We start from the raw sequence: 27,339 nt of genomic DNA, 5'->3' as shown, positions 1-27,339 counted from the left end.
TGGGTGTAAGTGGTACTTCTGAAGTAGAAGTAGAACTAAAATGGGGGGGTGTATAAGCATGTGGTTGTGAGTGTGTGGTAAGCGAATGTGTGTCATGTCTGGGCCCGTTTCGGGCCTAAGTGGATAAGAGACAAACCTCACGTGGTGATGGAAGAAAATAGTTTAAAAACTTTTCCATCAGTTGTGAGTGACTTTGCGAGAAACTTTCAATATTAGTTTTTGGAGGGATGCAATTGAATACATGAATACAAAAGCCACCTAAGTCCATGCGAAGTTATTTTGAAAGAAAAACCTGTGTATCATTTTAATTCCTTCAGTTAGATTTACCTGGTCAATATGGTAAGTTTTACGTGCAAATGAGTGGATTAACCTGTATTAGGTATGACGATTAGCATTTCAGGGACTTCGTGGGGTTCATTTTAAATTTTGGACTTTTGAATCATATACAAAGACAACAATGTTAGAATGAGATTACCACTAGTAAGATAATACAAAATAAAGCACACAGGTATGTATAATGTTGATAAGCATTCTGCCATGTAATATAAACCACACACTTTCCTTTATTAAACCCATTTTTGTTCAAAAGTCATTCTCCAGCAATGAATGTGTTACAAGTGGACTTTTATACATACTGGATTTCAATCAATGTGTTACAAGACTCAAATCATGGAATTGGGTGATTCTTTCATACATGCTATTTTTCACATGCCCAATAGACACGGAGGATGAATTTGAGTTGTTCTTTCATGCATATAACAGGCCTATGTATAGCAACAATTTCCCATGCTTAACTCAATTTGGCCAAAGTATGGACTTAGGTGGCTTTTGTATTCATATATTCAATTGCGTCCCTTTGGTAGGCAAATATAAAATAATATTTGGCCCGTTCTGTAAAGGGCGATTTTACAGAGGGAATAAAACGATGAAAAATTATTTCTGTGTGGAAAATATTACCTCAAAGGATAAATTCCCGTACCAGGAGTCTTGAGGAAGAACTGATATCCTCATGAAGTAGTTCACTTAGTGATATCATTCAATATTCTTCCTTTGCGTTTTTAGAAAACGCATCATCTTAAACATCTCCGTGGAGGCTCGCTATCTGAGGAAGATAGTTAGATTGGAGATATCGTCAACAATAAAAATGGCTTTGGATATAAGCCTAAAAATGATGCGGGTAATTGGTCTTTTGCTATTTGTTTTGGTTATGGAATAGCTTTAGGACTGTACAATGTATACGTGCGTTTCTTTAAACATGTTAGGCGTTGTGCTTAACAGGTACCATCTCGCTTCATATATATTTGAATCGAGATTGATTTGTCATGATAAAGATGACTTTCTTTATTTATTATGCTTTATGTATAATTTTCCTTATTTGGAAAAGTAGCATTAATTTGTAGACTCCTGGCTATACGCTAGGAAGTATACTAACAAAAACATTTCTTAACATTATTGAGAAATGTCGATGCGAGAAAGTGCAAGCAGTTAGTAAGACGCGTATCCGGTAGATTTAAATCCATTTATTCTATTTTCATCGTTTTAATTTTTTGTTAGATATTCTCTTATAAAAGGTTATTAGAAAGAGAATAGAAAATATCAGACGCGTTTCTGGAATGAAATCCTTCATCAGTTACCCTGCTACTTGGTCATGTTGGTCGTGGTAAACCCGGACCTATGTTCTTATATGCTCTTAAAAGTCGATTTTCACCGGGTATGATGGTGTGACTTTGTGAGAGCAAGAGAACCAGAAATGTAGGAGACTGGTTTGTGGTTTGCAGGACCAAGAACGAGTCCTGATTAAAAGTTAAACTGCTTGGAGTTTAACTTTTGTGTAAATCATTGCCTTTATGGAAAGATTTGTTAGCTCTGAAAAGAGCTGTTGTGGTTTTTGTTTATATAAAATGTGAAAGGTGTGAGGTGTGTGTCGTTTTTACAACGTGCTTTAACTCTGTCGAATACATCGCATATCTTGTCTCTTTTCAAACCTCGATATCTGAGTCGTCCCCGGGATACCTTCCGGTGTTGTCTTCAGGTGTGAAGAAGTAATCGTTGAAACCTCTGCTTTCTAAAGCTAGATCATATAGCATGTTGAGAGTTGGGGAGCCTGGACGCGTCTCTTCAAAAAGAATGCTTTCGTCTGTGACTAGATTCCTTGGAGAGTTCAATCTGGCTCTGACAAGTGTGTCGCTCAAGTTTTGAGCTCTGCTGAATGCTATAATTGGGACCTTCGGAAAGATCCTTTTCAAAGTTGGATTATCTTTAACGATGTCCCAATGCTTCAGTATGGCATGTTTGATGTGGTTCCCACTTTGTCTGTGGGAAGAATTGTGACTTGAAGACCAAAGGGATCTTGTTCGATCTTTTCGGTTTCTCTGTCAAATATGCCTGTCTATTTTCAAAGAACACTTCTTTCGAAGCTGTATTGATTTCTTTGAGGTTATAACCTCTGCTTAGAAGTTTTTCTGAGAAGATTGTTTTCCTGTCATCATAAGACTTTTTGTCACTGGAGTTCCTGACTAGTCTTATTAGTTCTCCTTTGATGAACCCTTTGAAAACTGAGGGATTGTGACATGAGCTTCTGTCCAGGTAACCCCACGTCTCTGTGGGTTTAGTGAAGCATTTTATGTCGAGGATATTTGACGATTGAAAACGATCTCCTTTGTAGATGGTGAGATCTAGGAATTGGATTTCGTTTTCTGATGCTACGTGTGTGAACTTGAGAGATGGGTGGAGATCGTTTATTTTGGACACAAAAATCTCAAGTTGTTCCACTGATCCTGACCACATCATTAGAGAGTCATCCATGTAGACATGGAAAGATAAGATGTGTTCGTCCATATGTAATATTTTCTGGACCAACCTATTTGCGACTAGGCAGCTGAGAGATACGCTGGATCTTAGGCCCATAGGGGTTCCTGAGATTTGAAGAAAATGGTGACCATTAAATTCGAAGGCGTTCCTGAAAAGAACGAGAGTCAAAAGCTTTCTCATGTATTGCAAATTAGGCATGGGAGGGTCGAAGGATAACGGGTCGACCCCTTCCAATGCTTCCATGGCTACCTCTAATGCCTCCTCTTGAGGAACTGAGGTGAACATGCTAACTATATCTATGCTCGCAAGAATTATATTGCTCGGAAGGACCAGTTGTTCGATTTTACGAATTGTGTCCGCTGTATCTTTAAGATACGTGGGTGCTTTCTGGACTTCCGGTAAGAGGTAATGGTCAAGAAATTCTGAGATTCTGTTGAGTGGTGATCCGCAGTGTGACGTCACTGGGCGGCCTATAAAAGTGCCGCTTTTTGGTGTTTTATGTACTTTTGGTAACATGAAAAGCACCGGTGTTTTTGTTTGTGCACTGTCTACTGGATCTAAGTAATCTGCTAATGCCTTGTCGATCTCTTTTGATTGACACATCTCGTTAATTAGGTCACTAACCAAATCAGTGGTAGAAGTTGTCATGTCATAGTCTAGTTTGAGATATGATTTTTTGTCCAAAAGTTGTCTATGACCCTCGGATACGTAATCCTTTTTGGACAAAATGCAAATTCCTCTCCCTTTATCGAACTTTTTCAGGACGATATTAGGGTTATTTTTCAATTTCTTTACAGCTTGGATTTCAACCTTACTCATGTTGGGTTGTGCATTTTTGATCGGAATATCTGCTAATTCCGTCCTCATTCCTTCCAGATAGTCTTCTAAGCCTATACTGGGGCCAGACCAGGAATCCATGTTGATGGGTTTCTGAATCTGTGTCTGGATTTCCAGTCTCTCATTGCTGCATGGAATCGAATCCTCATGTTTCTCGCTAAACCGTCTGCAGCCTCCATCAGAAAGCGTTTTGTGGGTTTGCTTGGTGTGGGTATAAAGGATAAACCTTTAGAAAGCGCAATTGTTTCCGACTCTGAAAGTTCGTAGTCAGAAAGGTTCTTAACGAATTGTTTTGCTTTATTTACCATACTTTCCCTTTTAGAACTTCTGGTTTGTGTTCTACTTAATAAGTTAGACTTCCTTTTCTTACGTCTAATATGAGTAGATTCCCTGTGTTGGTGCTTGCGGAAGTGGCGTCCCATGTTTGAATATATAAAAGGGGTTAGGTTGTACACAATTTATTGTGTTCGCTACCCTATTCTTATATATAAGTATAAATATATTGTATGAATATATTTAGTATATAAGTGAAAAGGAATATTTGAAAGCTGGTGTCTCGAGAATGACGAGAGATAAAACAAAACGTATGATAAGTGACTGACTATCAGCGTACTCTTTCCGAAGACCGGCTGGCACCGTGTTCACCCATTGAGCTGCATTGGCTCAAATGGTGAGGAATCGGGGTGAAATTTGCTTTTGTTAGGAAGCAGGGATCCTAGAACGGATCCTAGCAGGTCCTGCGTTCTGATTGGCTCCCTGAGCGTATGCACTGGCCAATCCTGTCGTGAAACTGACAGTAAAATTTTCTGATTGGTTGTTCAGAATGGCGATAAAAAGGCGAGTCCTTGGGGGGGGTTGCTTCCTGAGCGGATCTGTCCCTGGATGGTTGTCTGGTTGACGCCAAGTGAATGTTCCCATTTTCATGGTGTGACGACATTGATAATTCTGAGTCCAAGGGTTGAAGTCAAATGGATTTTTTATGAAAAAATGTTTTACTAAAGCATTGGGCGCTTTTATTTTTCATCTACAGTATATTCAGACCCTATGGTGGTGCCTACGAGTATGTTGGCCCTTGTTTAATATTATTATAGGATGTCACACAATGTATTGTGTTGATCAATCTGTTTATATAATATATTTATAGCATAGGAGAGATTGTGTTGCTATTCTTTATTAAGATTAGGGGTGGATGGGTAATACACAAAAAGCATTTGACTTTTGTCACTCTCTTTTTGGGAAAAGTGGTGGCTCTGAAAAGAGCCGTTGGGTTTTTGTGGTGGCTCTGAAAAGAGCCGTTTGGATCTCGGTCTTCACCGGCTACCGTGACCCACCTTGGTGTTGCTTGCCTCTTTTCGGGCCATTCCAATGGGACCTCTGTGGTCCCCATTGCCATATTTGAGGAGGATAGTAGTGTGCCGGAGGTTGGTAATCGGCTCGCTGCCTCTTGCCTCCCTGATGCCTATGGTGTGGCTGCTGGCGTTTCACCGGTAGTTGCGTTTTCTTTTTCGAGATATTCTTGTGCCTGTAGTTATCTCCTCTCTTGTCTCTCTTCTTAGAGATCTCTGCTTTGAGCTTGGAAAACGCCTCTCCTAGCTCAAGAGGAAGGCAATCCTCTTTGAGTTTTGCCTCTGCTCTCTGGACCGTGTATTGGCAGTCTCGTTCGCACTCTGGGATTATTTTAGTCACTAGGTCGTCCCTAAGGCGCCTTACGAATTCTTTGTCGTGTGCGTTTTTCATGGCGTCCAACTCTGTCCTGGCTCTCACTGTAATTCTCTCTTACCTGAGAGCCCCGTTGGAAGATCAGATTTGTCTTCGAGCACGTTGGTATACAGCTCACGTTTGGCTTCTAAGGTCTGGGTGCTTAATCTCGCCGATAAAGTCTGCGGCGTGCCCGCAACCCAAGACGCAGACCCAAGCCGATGCGCCTATGTTGAGAAATAAAATACTGTTGCGATATGCACTAACAAAATGTGTGTCTGCTCGATGAAAAGCCATGTTCAGTCACCCGTTCATCGGCTTGATCGGCCCAACTCCTACATTTCTCGCAACCGGCTTATAACACTTGACAACAATACCCTTACAAATTAGTGTCCTTGAGTGCGTTGATTCTTTGCCGGATTATATCGACTGATCCGCAAATTGCTCACGGTGAGTAAACTCAAGTACGTACTACAATAAACATTAATATAAAGGTTCTGAGTAATGAATGGCAAACCGCAGAGCAAGAAGATGGCAAGATGTTGCGAACTCGATGCCCATAACTGCTCGCGAATTCGCAACCAGGTATATGGCTACACTATATTAATTCATCGGCGTGCTGCGGCTTGAAACTGCAAGACGCAGTAGAGCCATCGAAATGCTGCGAGACGACGCAGAGGTAATCGGCGAGATTAAGCACCGGGTCCTAAGCTTGCCAGTGCGTGATACGACCTGTCTACCGTTTTAACTAGCTCGAATACGAAAGAATTGGTGAGTTTTGAAAGCGCCTTTTCTTCCGGAAAAGTCCTTTTTAGAGAGGTTTAGCATGGTGTCAGCCTGTCCTCAAAGGAGCGTTATAATTTTTCGTTATGCTTTTCTTTATATTTCGCGCCATCAATCTTGACCGTACGATGACATCGTAGGTGGAAAGGACGTCGACCCCGCTTTGAAGCGGTGCTGTACTAAGGTATATGCAAGCCCGGCCATGTGTAGGTACGATTGTTTTTGAAAAGAAAAGACGGGGATAGAACCGAACCTGTTAAGAAACAACCCAAGACAGGTGTCTGGTGGTATTTTTTATACCTTATAGGCTTCCCTCCCTCTTCGGGGGTGGGATAAAAAGATATATTCTTGTGGCTTCTTCGTGAGAGATTATAGCATTTTCTTCATTAAACTAAGATTCAGATGTGAGCGATTCTTGACGCAGAATCTTGTCCTAAGTGGAAAAATTGGTCTTTCAAAAACCTATTTTCAAACAGGATTTATAGTGAATTTGTTCGATATTTCACCATGTAGTAGGTGTATGGAAAAAGGTAGTAAAGGCGGGAAAAGTCCTTTTTAGAGAGGTTTAGCATGGTGTCAGCCTGTCCTCAAAGGAGCGTTATAATTTTCTTTATGCTTTTCTTTATATGGGAGACGCTTACTTTTACGTCCGGAAAGAAAGCACCGTGTAGCAAAAATATATGAAGCTTCAGATCTTATATTTCGCGCCAACAATCTTGACCGTGCGATGACATCGTAGGCGGAAAGGGCGCCGACCCCGCTATGAAGCGGTGCTGTACTAAGGTATATGCAAGCCCGGCCATGTGTAGGTACGATTTCTAGTCTGCTTTATAGTTTCTTGTGCTATCTGTTAAAGATAACGTGATTAAAAAAGGAAAGAATAAAATCGGATTTCTTCAATTTCATGAATTAAGACCGATAAAATGGTCTTTATGTGTGAGTGGTCTGATTTTTGAAAAGAAAAGACTGGGATAGAACCGAACCTGTTGCGAAACAACCCAAGACGGGTGTCTGGTGGTATTTTTATACCTTTTAGGTAAAAAGATCCATTCTTGTGGCTTCTTCGTGGGAGATTATAGCATTTTCTTCATTAAACTAAGATTCGGATGTGAGCGATTCTTTAGGTAGAACCTTGTCCAGAGTGGAAAGATTGGTCTTTCTAAAACCTATTTTCAAACTGGATTTATAGTGAATTTTTGGGGGCGCTATTCAGCTTGCATCCAGACGTGTTTTTATTGTCGTGCTATTATTTATCCTTCGTTTTCACACTTTTATCCACGTTGTGATCAATTTTGATGTAGTAAGTACTGTCAACGTTCTTTTGCCATCCTATAATGAACTCTCGCTAGCCTGAGATTGACTTTATTTGCTCCCATTTGATGTGTTTACACTTCACAATTCTACAACCAGTCAGCGTAAGCTTCCCTGTACAAGTCTATGTATTACTAAAGGCTGACATTAAGTGTTGCTTCTGCAAGGAACTCCGTTGATTTGTGTTTCATTGACTTTGAATGTCAGCCCTGTGTGAAACGGTCGCAATGCACCTGTTGGACACCAGAAGTTCGAGCCAAAGAATAATTTACTCTCCTGTCTTTTTGAAAAGCTTGAACGGCAGCCCCAGTAACTTTATTGACAATGACTTAAAGATTAAACTTGATGAAATTAATACATACCGTAAACGAAATAAACGCGGTTGTCGTGGTGGTAAAAATGTACCAAGAAAGATTCAAGTAGTTGAATCTGCCAGAAACTCACCAGTTACTGTTGTTGATTCTGGAAGAGGAGTCAATTACAACAACCTTTGTAAAGTAAAGTGCGAGACACCTGTCGCCACCAGTACTAAGCGCCCCCATAATGACGCTCCATCTTTTGTGCTCACAAATGCACAATCGCTTATGAACAAATTCGACGAATTTGAATTGCTCTTGGAACAAGAATCTATTGATGTAGGCGTCGTTACAGAATCCTGGTTTCGCCCTCAATATCCTGACTTTATGTGCAATATTGATGGATACAACCTTTTTTCAAATTCCCGTACTCACTCAAGAGGAGGAGGGGTTGCTATTTATGTAAACTCACAGATCCCAGCCAGAGAAGTTTCCGAAGTGTCAGTGCCTGATGAATTGGAATGTGTATGGGTACAACTGCAGCCAAAGCGACTACCAAGAGACGTCTCCGTCATTGTGGTGTGTGCAGTTTACATTCCGCGCGACTCACCAAATCAAGAACTTCTCAGACTTCATTTACTTGAATCAATTGACTTACTTCATACCAAGTATCCTGATGTAGGCTTTGTAATCATGGGTGACTTTAATAGAATGCAAATCAACAACATTCTTTATAACTGTAATTTGAAACAATTGATCAAGTTTCCCACCCGTGGTCAAGCCACTCTCGACCTTGTACTGACTAACATTGGCGCTCATTATAATGAGCCCATTCCCATATCTGCTCTTGGGAAGAGTGACCATATAAGTATCATGTGGAAACCTTTAGAGCATGTTGCCAAACATTCCAATGTCAAAAGGACATATCGCTCCATGAAAGAGCACCAAATCAGAGAATTTGGTAACTGGATCCAGCACAAAGACTGGACCAATGTCCTTAACGCCAGCAACACTCAGCAAAAAGCTGATGCTCTCTATGAGTCTCTCCAAGGTGCTGTAGAGTCATTCTTCCCTCTAACCACAGTAAAGGTTCATAATAATAATAAGCCCTGGATGTCTGATAAAATCAAAAAACTTGTCAAAAAAAGACAACTTGCCTTTTCAACAGGTAACAATGAGGGGTACAAGAAGCTGCGTAACAAGGTACAACGTGAAATTAAGAGGGCTAAGCAATTCTATTATGCTAACAGGGTTCGTAATCTTCAGGCTACCAATCCACGGAAGTGGCATCAGCAAATCAAGATCATGACGGGAAATACAAAATCTGAAGTCAGCATACCTGTCCCAGGGGTGGACAATGATGATCATGTTGCCATTGCGAATAAAATCAATGATCAGTTTGTGCAGGTCTCCTCCCATATGACACCTTTGGATCTTTGCCATTGATTCCCTCCATTGCTCTACCCATGGGATGTGTATGCTGAACTCAGTAAAGTCAAAACCAGTAAAGCATGTGGCCCAGATGGGGTTTCCCAAGGTTGATCAAGGAATTCGCATACGAATTAAGTATCCCTGTAACTGACATTTTGAATTGTTCTTATCATGAGGGAGTGGTCCCCACACAGTGGAAAAAAGCCATCGTTGTCCCGATCCCCAAAACAAAACCTCCCAAGGTCGATAAACTTAGACCTGTCTCCTTGACCGATGTTTTGTCAAAAATAGGTGAAGAATTTGTTGTGAAGTGGATTTTGGAAGACATCGAAGACAAAATTGACCCCCAACAGTTTGGTAACATCAAGGGTATCTCGACTTCCCACTACTTGATCAACCTCCTCCACACTCTTCATCAAGGTGCTGACAGGGTCAACAACGTGGGAACGGTGGTTCTGACGGACTTCTCCAAAGCGTTCGATATGATAGACCATAACATCCTCATTGAGAAATTTATCCACTTGGGAGTCCGCAGATCCATCGTTCCCTGGTTGTGTGACTTTGTCAGCAACCGTATGCAATGTGTTCGCTACAACCAGACACTCTCCGAGTTCAAAATTCTCAATGGAGCCCTCCCACAGGGGACTAAACTCGGCCCAATTGGCTTCCAGGTTATCATTAATGATGCAGTCCAGTCCAAAGATGCAAGCATCAACTGTTGGAAGTATGTGGATGACCTGACACTTGCTGAAAATCGTCCGTATTCCCAACCAAGCAAGCTTCAAGATACACTGGACGAGTTCACTGAGTGGACAAACAAAAACAAGCTTAGCTTGAACCCTAGCAAGTGTCAGGCCATCCAGGTCTGTTTCAAAATGAACCACCGCCCCCTATTGAGCTTAAGATAGCCGGTAAGCCCTTGAACTATGTAACTGAGGCTAAGATACTAGGGGTTCACCTTCAAAATGACTTGAAATGGGACAAAAATGTTAATGAAATTACAAAGAAGTCCAACCAGAAGTTGTATATGCTTAAACTGTTAAAAAAATTTGGTTTCAATGACGAAGAACTAATTACTGTGTACAAAGGTTACGTGCGCCCTATTCTTGAGTACGCAGATGTCACCTGGCACTCCTCGTTAACAACAAATCAGACAAAGTCACTTGAACAACTCCAAAGACGTGCATGCAGGATCATCTTAGGCCAGAGATTTACCTCATATGCTGAGGCGGTGCAAGCTTGCGACCTTGAGCGCTTGTCAGATAGAAGAGAAGATCATTGTCGAAGGTTAGCCGAAGGGCTTGCCGACTCAGACCGTACCAAAGATCTTCTTCCTCCATCTAGACAGAGTGCTCATGGTCGCAACCTTCGCAATGCGCATCAATTCACCCAACTGCGGTTCAGAACCTCTCGCTTCCAAAATAGTCCCATACCATACTTTGTGGACCTGCTAAACAAGTAATTTGTATTTTTTTTTTTTTTTTTTCTTTTTTATTCATGTGCTCATTGTATCCTGCATGCACGGTGGCCGTGCAATCACCCCCCTTTTCTGAAGTGTATTATGCAATGTGTTTCTTTCCTTTTCTTTTTATTTATTATTATTTAATGATACTATTTTACAAGTGCAATATTAGTTTCTGTAAATGAAATTTTATACCATTTTATGTGTTTTATAGATGTTATTCTTTAAAAAAATATTGTTGAATGTTTGTTTTTATCTTTGTAAATTTATCATGTAATTTGACCTTCGGGTCACCTTTTGATAATAAAATATGAAAAAAAAAAAAAATAATAAAAAAATAAAAAAAAAATAAAAAGATATATTCTTGTGGCTTCTTCGTGAGAGATTATAGCATTTTCTTCATTAAACTAAGATTCAGATGTGAGCGATTCTTGACGCAGAATCTTGTCCTAAGTGGAAAAATTGGTCTTTCAAAAACCTATTTTCAAACAGGATTTATAGTGAATTTGTTCGATATTTCACCATGTAGTAGGTGTATGGAAAAAGGTAGTAAAGGCGGGAAAAGTCCTTTTTAGAGAGGTTTAGCATGGTGTCAGCCTGTCCTCAAAGGAGCGTTATAATTTTCTTTATGCTTTTCTTTATATGGGAGACGCTTACTTTTACGTCCGGAAAGAAAGCACCGTGTAGTAAAAATATATGAAGCTTCAGATCTTATATTTCGCGCCAACAATCTTGACCGTGCGATGACATCGTAGGCGGAAAGGGCGCCGACCCCGCTATGAAGCGGTGCTGTACTAAGGTATATGCAAGCCCGGCCATGTGTAGGTACGATTTCTAGTCTGCTTTATAGTTTCTTGTGCTATCTGTTAAAGATAACGTGATTAAAAAAGGAAAGAATAGAAATCGGATTTCTTCAATTTCATGAATTAAGACCGATAAAATGGTCTTTATGTGTGAGTGGTCTGATTTTTGAACAGAAAAGACTGGGATAGAACCGAACCTGTTGTGAAACAACCCAAGACGGGTGTCTGGTGGTATTTTTATACCCTTCAGGTGAAAAGATCCATTCTTGTGGCTTCTTTGTGGGAGATTATAGCATTTTCTTCATTAAACTAAGATTCGGATGTGAGCGATTCTTTAGGTAGAACCTTGTCCAGAGTGGAAAGATTGGTCTTTCTAAAACCTATTTTCAAACTGGATTTATAGTGAATTTGTCCCGATATTCCCCCATGTAGTAGCTTTATGGAAAAAGGTAGAAAATGCGGGAAAAGTTCTTTTTAGAGAGGTTTGGCATGGTGTCAGCCTTTCCTCAAAGGAGGGTTATAAAATTTCTTTATGCTTTTCTTTATATGAGAGGCGCTTACTTTTACGTCCGAAAAGAAAGCACCGTATAGTGAAAATACATAGCTTCAGATCTCACATTTCGCGCCATCAATCTTGACCGCACGATGACATCGAAGGCGGAAAGGCCGACGACCCCCGCTATGAGGCGGCGCTGTACTGTGGTTTGTGATAGCCCAGCCTTGTGTAGACACGATTTCTAGTCAGCTTTATAGATCTTGTGCTATCTGTTAAAGATAACGTGATTAAAAAAGAAATCGGATTTCTTCAATTTCATGAAATAAGACCGATAAAGTGGTCTTTGGGTGTAAGTGGTACTTCTGAAGTAGAAGTAGAACTCGAGTGGGGGGGGGGGGTTGTTTGTATAATTATGTGTGTGTGAGTGTGTGGTAAGCGAATGTGTGTCACGTCTGGGCCCGTTTCGGGCCTAAGTGGATAAGAGACATCCCTCACGTGGCGATGGAAGAGAATAGTTTAAAAACTTTTCCATCAGTAGTGAGTGACTTTGCGAGAAACTTTCAATATTAGTTTTGGGAGGGATGCAATTGCATCCCTTTGGTAGGCAAATATAAAATAATATTTGGCCCGTTCTGTAAAGGGCGATTTTACAGAGGGAATAAAACGATGAAAAATAATTTCTGTGTGGAAAATATTACCTCAAAGGATAAATTCCCGTCGTTTTTTTTAAAAAAAGAAAAGACGGGGATAGAACCGAACCTGTTAAGAAACAACCCAAGACAGGTGTCTGGTGGTATTTTTATACCTTATAGGCTTCCCTCCCTCTTCGGGGGTGGGATAAAAAGATATATTTTTGAAAAGAAAAGACGGGGATAGAACCGAACCTGTTAAGAAACAACCCAAGACAGGTGTCTGGTGGTATTTTTATACCTTATAGGCTTCCCTCCCTCTTCGGGGGTGGGATAAAAAGATATATTCTTGTGGCTTGCATATACCTTAGTACAGCACCGCTTCATAGCGGGGTCGACGCCCTTTCCGCCTACGATGTCATCGCACGGTCAAGATTGTTGGCGCGAAATATAAGATCTGAAGCTTCATATATTTTTACTACACGGTGCTTTCTTTCCGGACGTAAAAGTAAGCGTCTCCCATATAAAGAAAAGCATAAAGAAAATTATAACGCTCCTTTGAGGACAGGCTGACACCATGCTAAACCTCTCTAAAAAGGACTTTTCCCGCCTTGACTACCTTTTTCCATACACCTACTACATGGTGAAATATCAAACAAATTCACTATAAATCCTGTTTGAAAATAGGTTTTTGAAAGACCAATTTTTCCACTTAGGACAAGATTCTGCGTCAAGAATCGCTCACATCTGAATCTTAGTTTAATGAAGAAAATGCTATAATCTCTCACGAAGAAGCCACAAGAATATATCTTTTTATCCCACCCCCGAAGAGGGAGGGAAGCCTATAAGGTATAAAAATACCACCAGACACCTGTCTTGGGTTGTTTCTTAACAGGTTCGATTCTATCCCCGTCTTTTCTTTTCGAAAATGTTTTGCTGAGTTGTTTGCGATATTATATTTTATATCTGTACATTTAGGTGGATAACTAACACAATTGACCGGATCGGCCCTTCTTTTTACCTCTTTTTATAGGCTGAAATACTTCCGCCTGGTACTACGCTTCGTTCATTAGCAAGTACAAAGTACGCAAGGAATGTTAGGGCTAGTATCAAATCACGTAACCGCAACGCAGGACCCTCGACAACCTACAATCAAAACTCTACCCGTCGTCACCATGAAACATTCATAGCGCGACATCTTTCGCATCTTACAGCTGATAAACTGGATAGATTTGCCAGAGTCATTTTTGTAAAAAAGAGACCGTTTTAAAAGTGGCACCTGAGTCCATAGCAGTCAGGTTTTCTTTAACAGACACAGGAATATACCTGTATACTGTATTGTATTGATTTAATACGGGTAAAATTTTGAAATTAACAATTAGTAAATGGTACTGCGTGTCATGCAGACGATCTCATTTCTTTTTTTATTACATAATGAACCATCGTGACTGAACGCAATGACGTGTGACGCTATAATTTGGTCCATATGTGTAAAACAAATACCGCTACCCAAACCTTTTTAAACCTTTGCATTTTGGTAAATATTTTTCGATTTATTTTAAAAAGTATTTAGGGGGGAACTTATAAGCTGTGGACCCTATATTAGTCTGTAGACAGATAGAAAATGCACATTAGAATGTGTCCGAAAGGATAGTCCAACAATTACCCCAATCAATTTGAACGCATTGGTCTTCGTAAGAAGAATTTTAGCAAGTAAATATCGATTTTAGCCAAAAAAAGTTTTACAATGATGATCAATTGGACAATATCAATAAAGGCAAAGATTCTTGTCATGTTGTCACAATTAACATATAGTAAATTAATCGATTTCAAAAATAATAAGAATCGACCAGCCATCGCTGGTCGATGGCAAGATCGAACTAATTTGCTTCTATTGTCTCAGCTGCCTACGAGTTACCTTTTTTTCTTTTAGAAAAAGTGCATAATTTCACGGAAGGTTTGTTTAGATTGATTTAAACTGTGTAATGCATTGTGTGGGAAAAATACTTACTAAACTTTTTTTAACTCTCCGGCCCGTATGCACGAAACAAGTTAGACCAAGCCTAACTTTAGAATGGAGATTAGTTCTATGGAAAAGGAACACTTTGGTATTCACATATCTTATTCTATATTACTTTAGATCCTGTTAACCCTAGACTAAACATATTTTTCATAGGCAATATTTTTGAGGAATTCTAAAGTGGAATCGTAGTAATTTACGCAAATTACCAAATTTTAAGCTTCTGATACGGCATCAACGTGTAAAAATGTTGCAGCAAATCGCGTCAATTGCACTGAGCCTTTGCAAAATCTCCTGCTTCTTCCATAGGGGGTGTATGTTTTTAAACTGAAATAGCACAATTTGAAAGCAAATTCACATTTTTATTGTTTTTTTTTTGTTTTTTTTTTTTTCTTTGTGACAGGGATAAAAGGATGGCCAGATTAAAGCGACAGCAAGATGCAGCAAGAAAAATCCAACGATTTATCAGACGATACACAAATAGGTAGGTAACAATATGTATTGACGAATAATAGCTAACAATTGTATGAAATCTGAACAGGTGATGGAACAGTCAACATCATTATTTTTAATTAAACTCACTTTGCTACATTGCGTACCATACTATTGGACTTCATCAGGCATCTGATTGATGCTGGTGTGATGTCAGAAGACGGGAATGGTCTTGTGATACCGAGTACCATGTGTGTAGCAATTGGAAACAGAGTCCCTTTTCTAGTCATCTGACGTCACACATCAATCAGAAGTCTGATGGTATCGGATGCAACGTAGGAAAGTGAGTTGCAAATGGTCAGTTCCAGTTTAAAGTAATTTCAAAAAATAATGTTTTAAACATTGGATGTATAATCTACATCAAGGTTGTTCTTATGATATCTGCATGTATTCTGGACTCCATTTGAAGGATATTGACCTATTTCTTTTGTGTACAAAATAGTTATACAGCAATTAGATAATAAACCAACAAAGGTACTAAACTGAACACAACATGATAGTGTGCAATGCAGAAAAGAATGATATTTACAAGCAAAAAAAATGGATGACAAAGTTGTTCAAAAGATTTTTTGTGCGTTTTTTGTTTTACAAGCAATATGAAATCAATAAATCCTATAAATCAATAAATTCTATAATTTTAACCTACTCTGCACTCAAAGTGAATAACTGTGATTTGAGGCACATTTTACCTTAAAAGCTAACTCTAAAAAAATAACAAATTAAATAGAAATAAAAAACAGCATGCCTCATTTTGGTTTCCTGTCCATTTATGTGAAACTTTTTTTTTTCTTTTAAGCAAGTTCAGAGTGTTTACATGAAGTTACTTAATATCCTTGGCACTGAATCCACTGGGATACAAATAATGAAATGCTACACAATGTATACAAAATGTGATTTATTGGTGAAAGGCCTCTCCAATGATCCCAGCAAAGGTGTAAAAAATTGAAATTGTTTATAAATTGCTTAAAAGTGAAGGATAGGTCTTTAAAATTGTCATTAGGTATTTTTTTAATTACAAATTTGGCACAAAAAAAGAGGAAATCATCAGTATTGACAAAGTTGAAGCCCCATTCAAATACGTGTAGCAGATTCATGGAAAATAATACATAGCTTTCAGCTTAACCACTATCAGGCGTAGCACATCTATAACACTAGCAAAGGTGATAAAAATCTGAATTTTGATGAGTTGATCATCCGGATGAACAAATCACTGAATCGGCCACATAAGTTTATAAGTTCAAATTGTAGTACATTATATGAGAGTGCTGTAGTTATATCAACTCACCATGTCCTAAACATCATGTAACATGACTATATTGGACATGAGTTATATGATCATCCAGATGAACGAATCACTGAATAGGCCACATAATAATAATAATAATAATACACTGCATTTAGAACGCTATACACAAAAGTACCATAGCGTGTACAAATATCATAAAACATAATTACGTAATACAAAATACATCAGAATAAATATGATTTCAACAGTCTCTTGAAAGAATCAATGGATGGAGCAGATCTGATTGTAATGGGGAGTTCATTCCAGGCTTGGGCAGCAATGATGTGAAATCGCTTTTCACCAAAGGCAGTGATACTTGCTTTGGGAACTGCCAAGCGAGTGGTATCACCCGATGATCTAAGAGGTCGGCCAGGAACATATAGAATGAAACAGTCAGATAAGTACACTGGAGCGAGATTATGCATAGATTTGTAAACATATAGCATAAGCTTGAAAGTAATGCGGTTGGAGATGGGGAGCCAGTGTAATTTGACCAGCAGTGAGGCAGCGTCAACTCTCCGACCGACAGCAAAGATGGTTCTTGCGGCGGCATTTATAAACATGAGTTTATAATCCAGTTATAAGTTCAAATTGTAGTTCATTATATGAGAGTACTGTAGTTATATCAGCTCATCATAAATGTGTCCTAAACATCATGTAACATGACCATATCTGACATACATTTCAAAGGAAAACTTCCAACAATGAGGCCGTGGTCATAACATTGTATACACTTGTTTGTAACATTATATTTTGATTCATGAAACATAATATGTGTTCTCATATATAAAATTTCATGTAAACAAATCCAATTGATTATTTGGTAAAATGATGTTAAACATACCTAACAATGACGTTTCGTGCTACATCGTAGCACTTTCTCAAATCGACTGACCAATTCTCCCAGTCCTCCTCGTCTGCTTCCTGTTGGAGCGTGACGTTGGTGGCGCTGTTTTAGGTGGTTTTAGGAGTTGCTCATAGATGTGCGGTAGGAAGTGATTTCCTTCATCCCGGTTGAGTGTGTTGGGCCCCTTTTCCGTATCCAAATCGCTTCTTTTATGTGTCTTCTATTTCTGTTTTGCTCTCTGTCCTTTATGCTCGCGTCATCCCAATTGATCACATGGTTATCCTCCGCTACATGGTCAGTAATAGCGGATTTGTTGACCTCACCGGTGACCGAGGCCTTCCTCTGAGCTCTGGTATAAGCCTTAGTTGAGGCTTTTTCCGCTTCGGTTTTGTGTTCTTTAAGCCGCGTACCTAGAACTCTAGAGGTTTCACCTATATAGGTTTTTTCACAATTGCGGCAGGGGATCTCGTAAACGCATTCGGCGGTTTGTAAGGAATCGCGTTTGTCCTTTGGGTGGACCAGAATGTTTCTCAATGTCTGGTGTGGCTTAAATGATGTTTGAATGCCATGCTTATTAAATATCCTCCTAGCACGCTGCGAAAGCCCCTCTTTGTAGGGGAGGACGACCATACCTCTAGTGGTCGACTGTGACGGTTCCTTTTTGGGGGGTTTCTTTTTGTCCATGTCTTTGAAAGCCCATTCTGGGTACCCACAAAGCACTTGAGAAAGTGCTACGATGTAGCACGAAACGTCATTGTTAGGTATGTTTAACATCATTTTACCAAATAATCAATTGGATTTGTTTACATGAAATTTTATATATGATATCTACTGACAATCCTGATGAACTTGTTTACGGATCTTAGAAAGAATTACGGACAATCCGCGGTTCTGGAAGTAAGAAAGTACGAAAACAACGAGAGGAAGTTGGCCCGTTACCGGAACCACCGTGTTTTCACTTTGCGATGTCGCGATTTGGGAATAACACCCCCCAGTCTCCGACTTAAATGTCCAATTAACACCAACAAAGCTCGTGATATTGTCAACAAAGCTCAAAAGGAACTCCTTCGTGAACGTTTGCGTGTCATTAATAACAAGATTAGTAATTTAGAATCAAATTCTAAGACTAGCGATCTAGAAATACAGTCCCGCTACCCTGACAACGTAGAACGCGACATTCATGATCATATCGCAAATTCTCGCGAGAGTGAGTTTAGCAAAACAAAATGTCGGCAAACCCGGAAGTTGGAATGGATGCAAGAGAAAGAAAACGAAAGAAAATCAAGCAAAAGTGTCTTGACAGATAAACGCGTGAGTAATGGTAGTGATAAGACAATTGATCTGAGTGGTACCCAACTTAAAAAATGGGTGATTAACAAGTCAAAATACAACTTGACGACCCCGCAAACCTCGCTGCTAGCCAAGGGGCTAAATTTTGCAGTCGCGCCAGATAATAACAATGCAGTGCTTAATGACTATATCGTGGCCACTGAGGAAGCGTGTGTTGGCCTTGGCGCTAGCGACGCGGCCCAGTTACGCGCTGAAATGGTAGGGGTGTTGAAATCCACTAATAACACCAAGTCTAATCTAAGTAAAGATGAGAAAATCGCTTTAAAAGACCTTAGAAAGGAGGATACAATTCTGATCCTACCAGCCGACAAAGGTAAATCAACAGTAGTGTTGGATAAGGAGGACTATGAGGAAAAAGTAAACATCATGTTAAATGACGACAAAACCTATGAGAAACTCAAGAGCGATCCAACCGCGCGTTACAAGAAAAAGCTTGTAAGCTTACTCACTAGGTTCAAGAAAGAAGAAAAGATCACTGTCAAGGAGTATTGGAAACTCTACCCCACTGTTGAAAATACCCCTAGAATGTACTGCACGCCAAAAATACATAAAGCCGGCACCCCTTTGAGACCTATAGTGGACTACTGCGGCTCGATTATGTACGAGACATCCAAAGAGCTTGCCAGAATTCTAGGTCCTTTAGTAGGCCAGTCGCAGCACCATGTCATTAACTCCAAAGATCTCGCCGAAGACTTAGTTGAAATTATGATTGATGAGGGCGAGGAATTCATATCTCACGACGTAGTGTCTCTGTTCACTAACACCTCCATTAGCGAATCCCTTGAGATTATCAGGCACCGGTTAACTGAAGATGCCTCGCTGAATGAGAGAACCAAATTAACTGTAGACGACGTCATGGAGATTTTAGCTTTTGCTCTCACTACCACATACTTCTCCTTTCGCGGCCAAGTGTATCAACAAAAATTTGGTACCGCGATGGGCTCCCCGGTTAGTCCAATAGTTGCTAATCTCTACATGGAGTGGCTCGAAAAAGAAGCCATTGCCACAGCCCCAGTCAACTGTCAACCTAGACTTTGGAAAAGATATGTGGACGATGTGTTAGAAATTGTTAAGAAAGGATCAGCGGAACAGCTCACTTCACATATCAATCAGATAGACAAAACCGGTAACATCAAATTCACGTATGAAAAAGAAGAAAACCAACAGATCGCTTTCCTTGACACCCTCATTGTCAAGAAACCTGATGGCTCCATTAAACTGTTAGTATACCGTAAAAAGACACACACGGATCAGTACCTCCACTTTCAATCTCACCACCCACTTCAGCATAAACTCAGCGTCATTCGAACCCTTATGGATCGAAAGGATAAAGTCATCACAGAGGAGGAAGACAAAAGAATGGAAGAAAGCAAAATCAAGGAAGCCCTCAAACTTTGTGGGTACCCAGAATGGGCTTTCAAAGACATGGACAAAAAGAAACCCCCCAAAAAGGAACCGTCACAGTCGACCACTAGAGGTATGGTCGTCCTCCCTACAAAGAGGGGCTTTCGCAGCGTGCTAGGAGGATATTTAATAAGCATGGCATTCAAACATCATTTAAGCCACACCAGACATTGAGAAACATTCTGGTCCACCCAAAGGACAAACGCGATTCCTTACAAACCGCCGAATGCGTTTACGAGATCCCCTGCCGCAATTGTGAAAAAACCTATATAGGTGAAACCTCTAGAGTTCTAGGTACGCGGCTTAAAGAACACAAAACCGAAGCGGAAAAAGCCTCAACTAAGGCTTATACCAGAGCTCAGAGGAAGGCCTCGGTCACCGGTGAGGTCAACAAATCCGCTATTACTGACCATGTAGCGGAGGATAACCATGTGATCAATTGGGATGACGCGAGCATAAAGGACAGAGAGCAAAACAGAAATAGAAGACACATAAAAGAAGCGATTTGGATACGAAAAAGGGGGCCCAACACACTCAACCGGGATGAAGGAAATCACTTCCTACCGCACATCTATGACCAACTCCTAAAACCACCTAAAACAGCGCCACCAACGTCACGCTCCAACAGGAAGCAGACGAGGAGGACTGGGAGAATTGGTCAGTCGATTTGAGAAAGTGCTACGATGTAGCACGAAACGTCATTGTTAGGTATGTTTAACATCATTTTACCAAATAATCAATTGGATTTGTTTACATGAAATTTTATATATGATATCTACTGACAATCCTGATGAACTTGTTTACGGATAATATGTGTTGTTATTTTTTCAAGCAAGATATTTGTTTCAGTAAGTGAAAAAGTAAGAACTTCCTAACTCAAAATGTATGTTTCAAGATAATTATATTGTTTAAATATCTGATACATTTTTCTTCCTTGATATCAATTGTATCTGACATGGAAAGTTATTTTCTTCAATTTTGTTGACAATACTTGTTATTTCGCTTGGGACTAACTGTTTTGGTGGAAAAAATGTGAGTGTGGAAATTTATTTTTGAAAAAAAAGTAGTTGGAAACTGAATGATGGGGTGTGAAGATTTGTCATGTTCTTGTCTGTGTTACTAATCATTGTCACATTCCATTTCTAACATTTTAAGACTATTCTGGGATGTTTGATCACATGGTGAGTGGCCATTGCCATTTAATGTTTAAACATAGATCCTGCCTATTTTTGGAGCACCTCTTTGTATATTATGGGTCTGAAATTTGAGATAATTGTCTTTCTTTAATGTTGTTTTATACTGTTCAGGTATATTTGCTTAGCACTTATTGTTTCAATGCATGTTAAGTTCTGCTTTTTGAGGAATGATCACTTTTTGTATTTCTAAAATATGATAGATTCAACTTTGAATTTGGAGAGAAATGGTATATGTTGCTTTACATTTCAACATATTTAGATGTGATATGTTCTCGTTATCCCTATTAAGCTAGATATCGGTATTACTTAATAACCCCATGAATACCACCTCTTGATAGGCTACAACAAGGCTATATAATTGTGATATACATGTATTGGGCCAATCAGCAACATGGTAAGAATGGTGGTAGGGCTGAAGAGAATTGTGCTGAAATATAAAGAAGCTGTATTTTAATTGGTCACTCAGATGAAGATATCACAAAATTAACCAATCAGGAATCCTGTAAGGAAGGCGGTTATTGTTAGCTACTTGAATTCTGCATACAGACCGCAAAAGAATTAAGGCACCAGTTATTATCACCTCTGTATATCCTAAGCAAAGACAGATATGTGATAATCAGAACCAGCAGCCAATACCTGCATCTTTTAGCGCGGATACAAGACCTCATTCTATGAAATTGGTCAAGAAATAAAATTCCAAGGAAGATACATAATCAAGAGGTGCGGTTTACTCCTTCCATGGATTTTAGATCACTGTTTCTTTAATTTTCAAAACAGTTTGAACAAATGAGGTCTTCCAATTATAATGAAAGACAGAGATAAAAAGAGTAAATCGTGTCTAACGTCAGGGCAAAGGCGCGTCATGATTGGTTGCTGACCTGCGCAGAACAGCATTTTCTGTCTAGTTGTCAGAATTTCAGATGCGAACTAGTCTTTTTATCTCTGTCTTTCATTATAGAGCTAAAGGGTACAGGTACTGGCTGCTGGTTTTAATTTGAACATAGTTGTCTTTGTACAGGGTATACATGGGGGAACATAATTGGTACCTTAATTCTTTTGTGGTCTATATTGGATGTTTTTTATTTGCTACATATTGATCACATTTTGGTTCAATCTCCAAGTGGAGAAATAAAAGTTTAGATATACCCGGTATAGTTGACAATGTACAATGTCACTCGGCCAACAATTCACAGCAAAAACTCCACTGCCACTGAAATAACTGGAATTCTGTAGGCATACATGTTCAACATGGAAATCAACAACTGCAGACACTTAAATATCTTGGTGCCCGCATTCCTTACAGCAGTAACACATCTGCGTCTTTTCAACTTGACATCCTGATATTCGGTGACATTAACCCAAACCCAGGCCCAAACCAGACTGATCATGATCAGTATGAGCAAATCAAACCCAAACTTGTTTACAATTCTGGACAGCTGATTGCACTGAACACCTACAACAACTCAACCAAGCAATCATTACCCCGGTTACCCACAGAGGTTTGGAGAACAATTACTTCTCTTGGAATTAATAACTCATTCCATTCAAAACCACGTGGAAAGAGAGGTGGCCGACGAAAACCATGGCTGATCTCAAACAATTCCACCCACAATTCCCTAGATGATTCAGTTAACCACAGTATACCTGTTCATATCTCATCTGAAAGGAAAAATGAACTGCATATAAAGCCTGTTCACACTGATAGGCCCAACCGTACCCTCATAACACCCTATATAAATCGTGAACCGTTAATGAACATGAGACTCTGGAATCCGAGATCAATCCGAAATAAAACAACTACATGTAATGACTATATTAGTGAACACGATGTAGATGCTATCTTCTTAGTTGAAACATGGTTAGCAACCAATGACCCAGTTGTCATTGGCGAATTGAAGCCAAATGGGTATACCTTTTTGAACATCCCACGCGGTACCAGTAATCATGGTGGTATTGGGGTTCTTAGTAAGGCTCAACTTGCGTTTCGTTTACACCCGCTTAATGCTAAGACAGTTACCTTTGAACATGCAAGTATCTTAGATCCAAACAATGGTGTTCACTACATTATCATATACCGTCCCCACCCAACCAAAGCAAATGGTTTTACTCTTAATCGGTTCATGGAGGAGTTTGAGGATTTCATCCAGGAGGTCTCTTTGTTGACAGGAAAACTTATCATGTTGGGGGATTTTAATTTCCACATGAACGAGCCTCACAGATCCGAGGTTGTTCGTTGTCAAGCTATTTTATCCTCTTTTGGACTTAACCAACATGTTACCCAGGCCACTCACATTTCCGGTAACACTCTTGATTTGTTACTCACTCCTGAGAAGGAAGATTTGGTCAGACTCTGTGATGCTGGCCCAAAAGATACTTTCAGGGTCATTGGTACTTTACTAAACCAAAATGAGAAAAGTCTGCCATCATTGTACACACCTGATGTGCTAAGCAACAAGTTTGCTGAATTCTTTAATGAAAAAGTCGAAAAAATTAGAATTAGTATAAAGTGTAGTCATAGAAGTAGTGTTAAGGATAGTAGTGTTAAGGATAGTAGTGTTAAGGACAGTAGTAATGTAATTGATATTCCTCCAGGTAATGACTCAGTGTCCTCACTACATAGTGATGTTGTTATTCAAAATCATCTTGATCATTTCAGAGAATTGACTGAAGATGATGTTCGTTCTATTATTATGAATTGTGCCAACAAAACATGTAGTCTTGACAGCCTTCCCACCTGGCTGCTAAAGGAGAATATTGATATTGTTCTTCCATGTGTAACTGACATTATTAACTCTTCTTTAACAAATGGTATATTCCCAGGTAATCTCAAACAAGTAATTGTCACACCTATACTCAAAAAACCCAATCTAGATTGGAACAACTTACAGAACTACAGACCCGTCTCAAACATCGCCTTCATAGGAAAGCTAATTGAGAAGGCTGCAATTATCCAGATCAATGACCATATGCGTGCTAATGAGCTTGATGAATTATGTCAGTCTGCCTATAAAGAAAAACATTCCACCGAGACAGCACTGCTCAAGGTGACCAATGATATTGCTAGGGCCATTGATGATAACAAGGCAGTCTTCTTAATTATGCTTGATCTTTCTGCTGCCTTTGATACCATTGACCATGACATTTTATTCTCTCGTTTAGAGCATGGCTTTGGTATCAAAGGCACAGTCCTACAGTGGTTCAAGTCTTACATAAGTGGTCGTCAGTTTAGAGTATCTGTTGGAGGGTGATGTCTGATAGGCATGTTCTTGAGTGTGGCGTACCTCAAGGCTCTATTATTGGGCCAAGAGTGTTTACAAAATATTCTCAGTATATTGCTAACATAATCCGTCGTCATGGTTTACATTTTCACATATATGCTGACGATGTTCAAATCTATATGTTTTTCAATCCCAAGATTCCTGGTGATTCAGCATGTGCCATCTTCAAGCTATCCATGTGTGTCGAGGAAGTTCGAGATTGGATGCTTTGTAATATGCTCAAGTTAAATGACTCCAAAACCGAGTTTTTCATTGCCGCCCCTCCACACAATATGCCCAGTCTCTCCAACATCAATATAAAGATCGGTGATGCTGAAGTAATTCCATCTGCTACCATCAGGAATCTGGGAGTTGTTTTTGATGCTACGATGAACATGTCTAACCATATAACATATATTTGTAAAACAGTTAACTTTCTCTTGTGGAACTTGTCCAGAATTCGTAGGTTTGTCACTGAAGATGCATCCAGTAATGCCATGCGGGCACTAGTATTATCCAAGATTGATTTTGCCAACGCCCTTCTGTCTGGATGTAGAAGCAAAGACGTTGCTCGCTTACAAAGACTACAAAACCGTGCTGCCCGCATTATCTTCCAAGTTCCACGCCGTCACTCATCTTCACCTCTTTTAAATTCGTTACACTGGCTTCCAATAGACAAGAGAATTTGCTTCAAAGTGCTACTCTACATTTACAAGACATTGAACGATCTGGCACCACCCTACCTCTCTGATTGTCTGACCATCCGTGTTCCTACTAGGGAAGGCCTTCGTTCAAATCAAGATCTTACGCGCCTCATCATTCCTAAGACCAACAGATTGATAGGCGATGGATCGTTCAGTGTCTTTGGACCCAGAATCTGGAACAATCTTCCTTCATCCATTAGGTCATCTACCACAGTTACTACTTTCAAACGTAGCCTGAAAACCCACCTTTTTAACCATTGCTGATTTTATGTTGTTTCTTTTGCATATATTTGTTTTCTTGTAGTCTTTAGTTGTAGGGTAAGTTTTCTGTAAAGTGCAATGATCATTTCTTTGAAATTGCGCTATATAAATGCCGTTGTATGTATAACAATATGATTAAAGTTTAGGGTAATTTTGTAGGTCAATTTTGAAAGACAAAACAAAAATTAATTGTTGCCCACATCCTAGTATAGTTTGTAAAGACTTGCAATTTGTTAGGGTTCCAGCAGGTTCACAAATAACCAAACGAGAGGTTACAGATGGTAATATAGATAGAGAAAAATAGAAAATGAGAAAGCTGGGGTGAAAGATGGTTGTACTTATTTATGAAGGTTTAAACTTTGGTTCACAACACAGAAAACTTGCTCACTTGAAATATTTTGGTTGTTTAACTCTCTCCACAATTAGGATGTTTACAGCTGACAACAAGTTTTAATTTTGTTTTAATTAAAAAAATTCAGAATTGTAAATTTTCATGACTATATTTAGAATGATCATGAAAAATGCATTAAATTGAGTATAAACAAGCCTAGTATTGATTCAGTGGTTCTTAAGATAGCTCTTGATATTTTGAAAAAATATCTCATGACTTGGGACTTTTTATGTTGAAGCGTATAGCTAGCACACAGAGCCTACAACCTTCATCAGCATAACCATTGAGTATGTCAATGCATTGTGAATCTTTGTTACAGTAATTGCTGGTCTAGTATTGTCTTATTGTTATAGGTTACATGTTTATCTTGAATCTATGCAAAAACACTACACAAAACACCTATTGTCTTACATCTATGTCGTACATGCCTTGTTTTGTATTTTAAGCATCACTGGTCGATTGCGTAGTTGAAAATGTCAATCCATTCTTCCTCTCTGCATTTTTGCTTCTATTTGTGTTTCATGATTGCTGAAATGTCAATTGACTTTGTTTCATAGTCAGAAGTAGAAATACATTTCATGCGCATGTGTGGTGTATTTTTTCATCTCATAGTGAAATGTTGTAAATTGAATGCAAGAAGATCCTAAGTGAATGATAATAATAAAGCACTAAGCACTTGAGCACTTCTTGCACTCAATCAACTCGATAGTGTCTCACATAGTTGACAATAATTTGCATGGTGTAAGTAGATAGTATGAGTATAGTTTGTTCAGCTTATAAATGGCAAGAAAAACGACTCATAACATTGTGTATTGATATATAATGGCACAGCACCTACGCTAGTTGTGTGCTGCGTAATATATGACTGGCGCGCACATACATGATTTTATGCGTAACAAAAACTTTTGCTAATCATAAGCCAAACAAACTATAGTCGCAGTACAAATTAGTCTTCAAATAAATTGATTCCATGGTAGTTTCAGTATTGATGCATCTTCATCTTTAATTTTGTTTACAGATCCCGAAATCAGCAACAGCAGCAACAACAGTAACGATAAGCACATAGTGCAGGTTTTGCGTCTGTAGACAGAAACATTGGACGACGTACAGCGAGGGTGCACACTGTACTTACAGTATGTCCAGCACCTCCTGGGAGATACTGAAGTGATGCTGCAGCCAACCAACATTGTTTCGCTTGCTCAAGATCGCAATAGTTGGAGAAAGCTTGTAGTCGCCTGCTCCGCAGCCGACTGATGATGATGATGATGATGATGCATCATTGCTACAGCGCAGTGATCAATTTTGAGTGATTTGGACATTGATTATTCATGAAATGAATTCATTCCATTGACCATTGAGTGATTTTTTTAAGAAACAAGAATTGCATCTTACTGATTAGTTTTTTGATATTTATAATGATTATCATCCATGTTAAGTTTACCTAGATGTATCTAGTATCTACCTTGTTAAGAAACCCTCATATTTGTAGTGAGGGTGATGTACATGCAGCTGGTATACTGCTATACAGGGTAATTAACATCTCCATGAATTGCCTTCATTTTTTGTTGTTGAGGG

The 27,339-nt window shown here is 39.3% G+C and overlaps 1 protein-coding gene and 1 long non-coding RNA gene across 2 annotated transcripts; one reads left to right on the top strand and one right to left on the bottom strand.

Moving 5' to 3' along the window:
- Positions 1–2,259: 2,259 nt before the first annotated feature.
- On the bottom strand, positions 2,260–3,729 carry LOC140143565 (uncharacterized). Its single transcript, XM_072165387.1, has one exon. It carries the CDS (start codon positions 3,727–3,729, stop codon positions 2,260–2,262), a length of 1,470 nt encoding a protein of 489 aa, XP_072021488.1.
- An 11,255-nt stretch (positions 3,730–14,984) lies between these two features.
- Positions 14,985–27,123, top strand: LOC140143575 (uncharacterized). The gene is made up of 3 exons (XR_011857769.1): positions 14,985–15,061; positions 21,111–21,136; positions 26,783–27,123. It is a non-coding gene; the product is annotated as an uncharacterized lncRNA (long non-coding RNA).
- The last annotated feature ends 216 nt before the right edge of the window (positions 27,124–27,339 follow it).

The sequence above is a fragment of the Amphiura filiformis genome, unplaced genomic scaffold (genome assembly GCF_039555335.1).
Source record: "Amphiura filiformis unplaced genomic scaffold, Afil_fr2py scaffold_23, whole genome shotgun sequence".
In the NCBI taxonomy this organism is placed as follows: domain Eukaryota; kingdom Metazoa; phylum Echinodermata; class Ophiuroidea; order Amphilepidida; family Amphiuridae; genus Amphiura; species Amphiura filiformis.
Note: the sequence above shows the minus strand (reverse complement) of the source record. Positions and strands in the feature narration are given on the sequence as shown.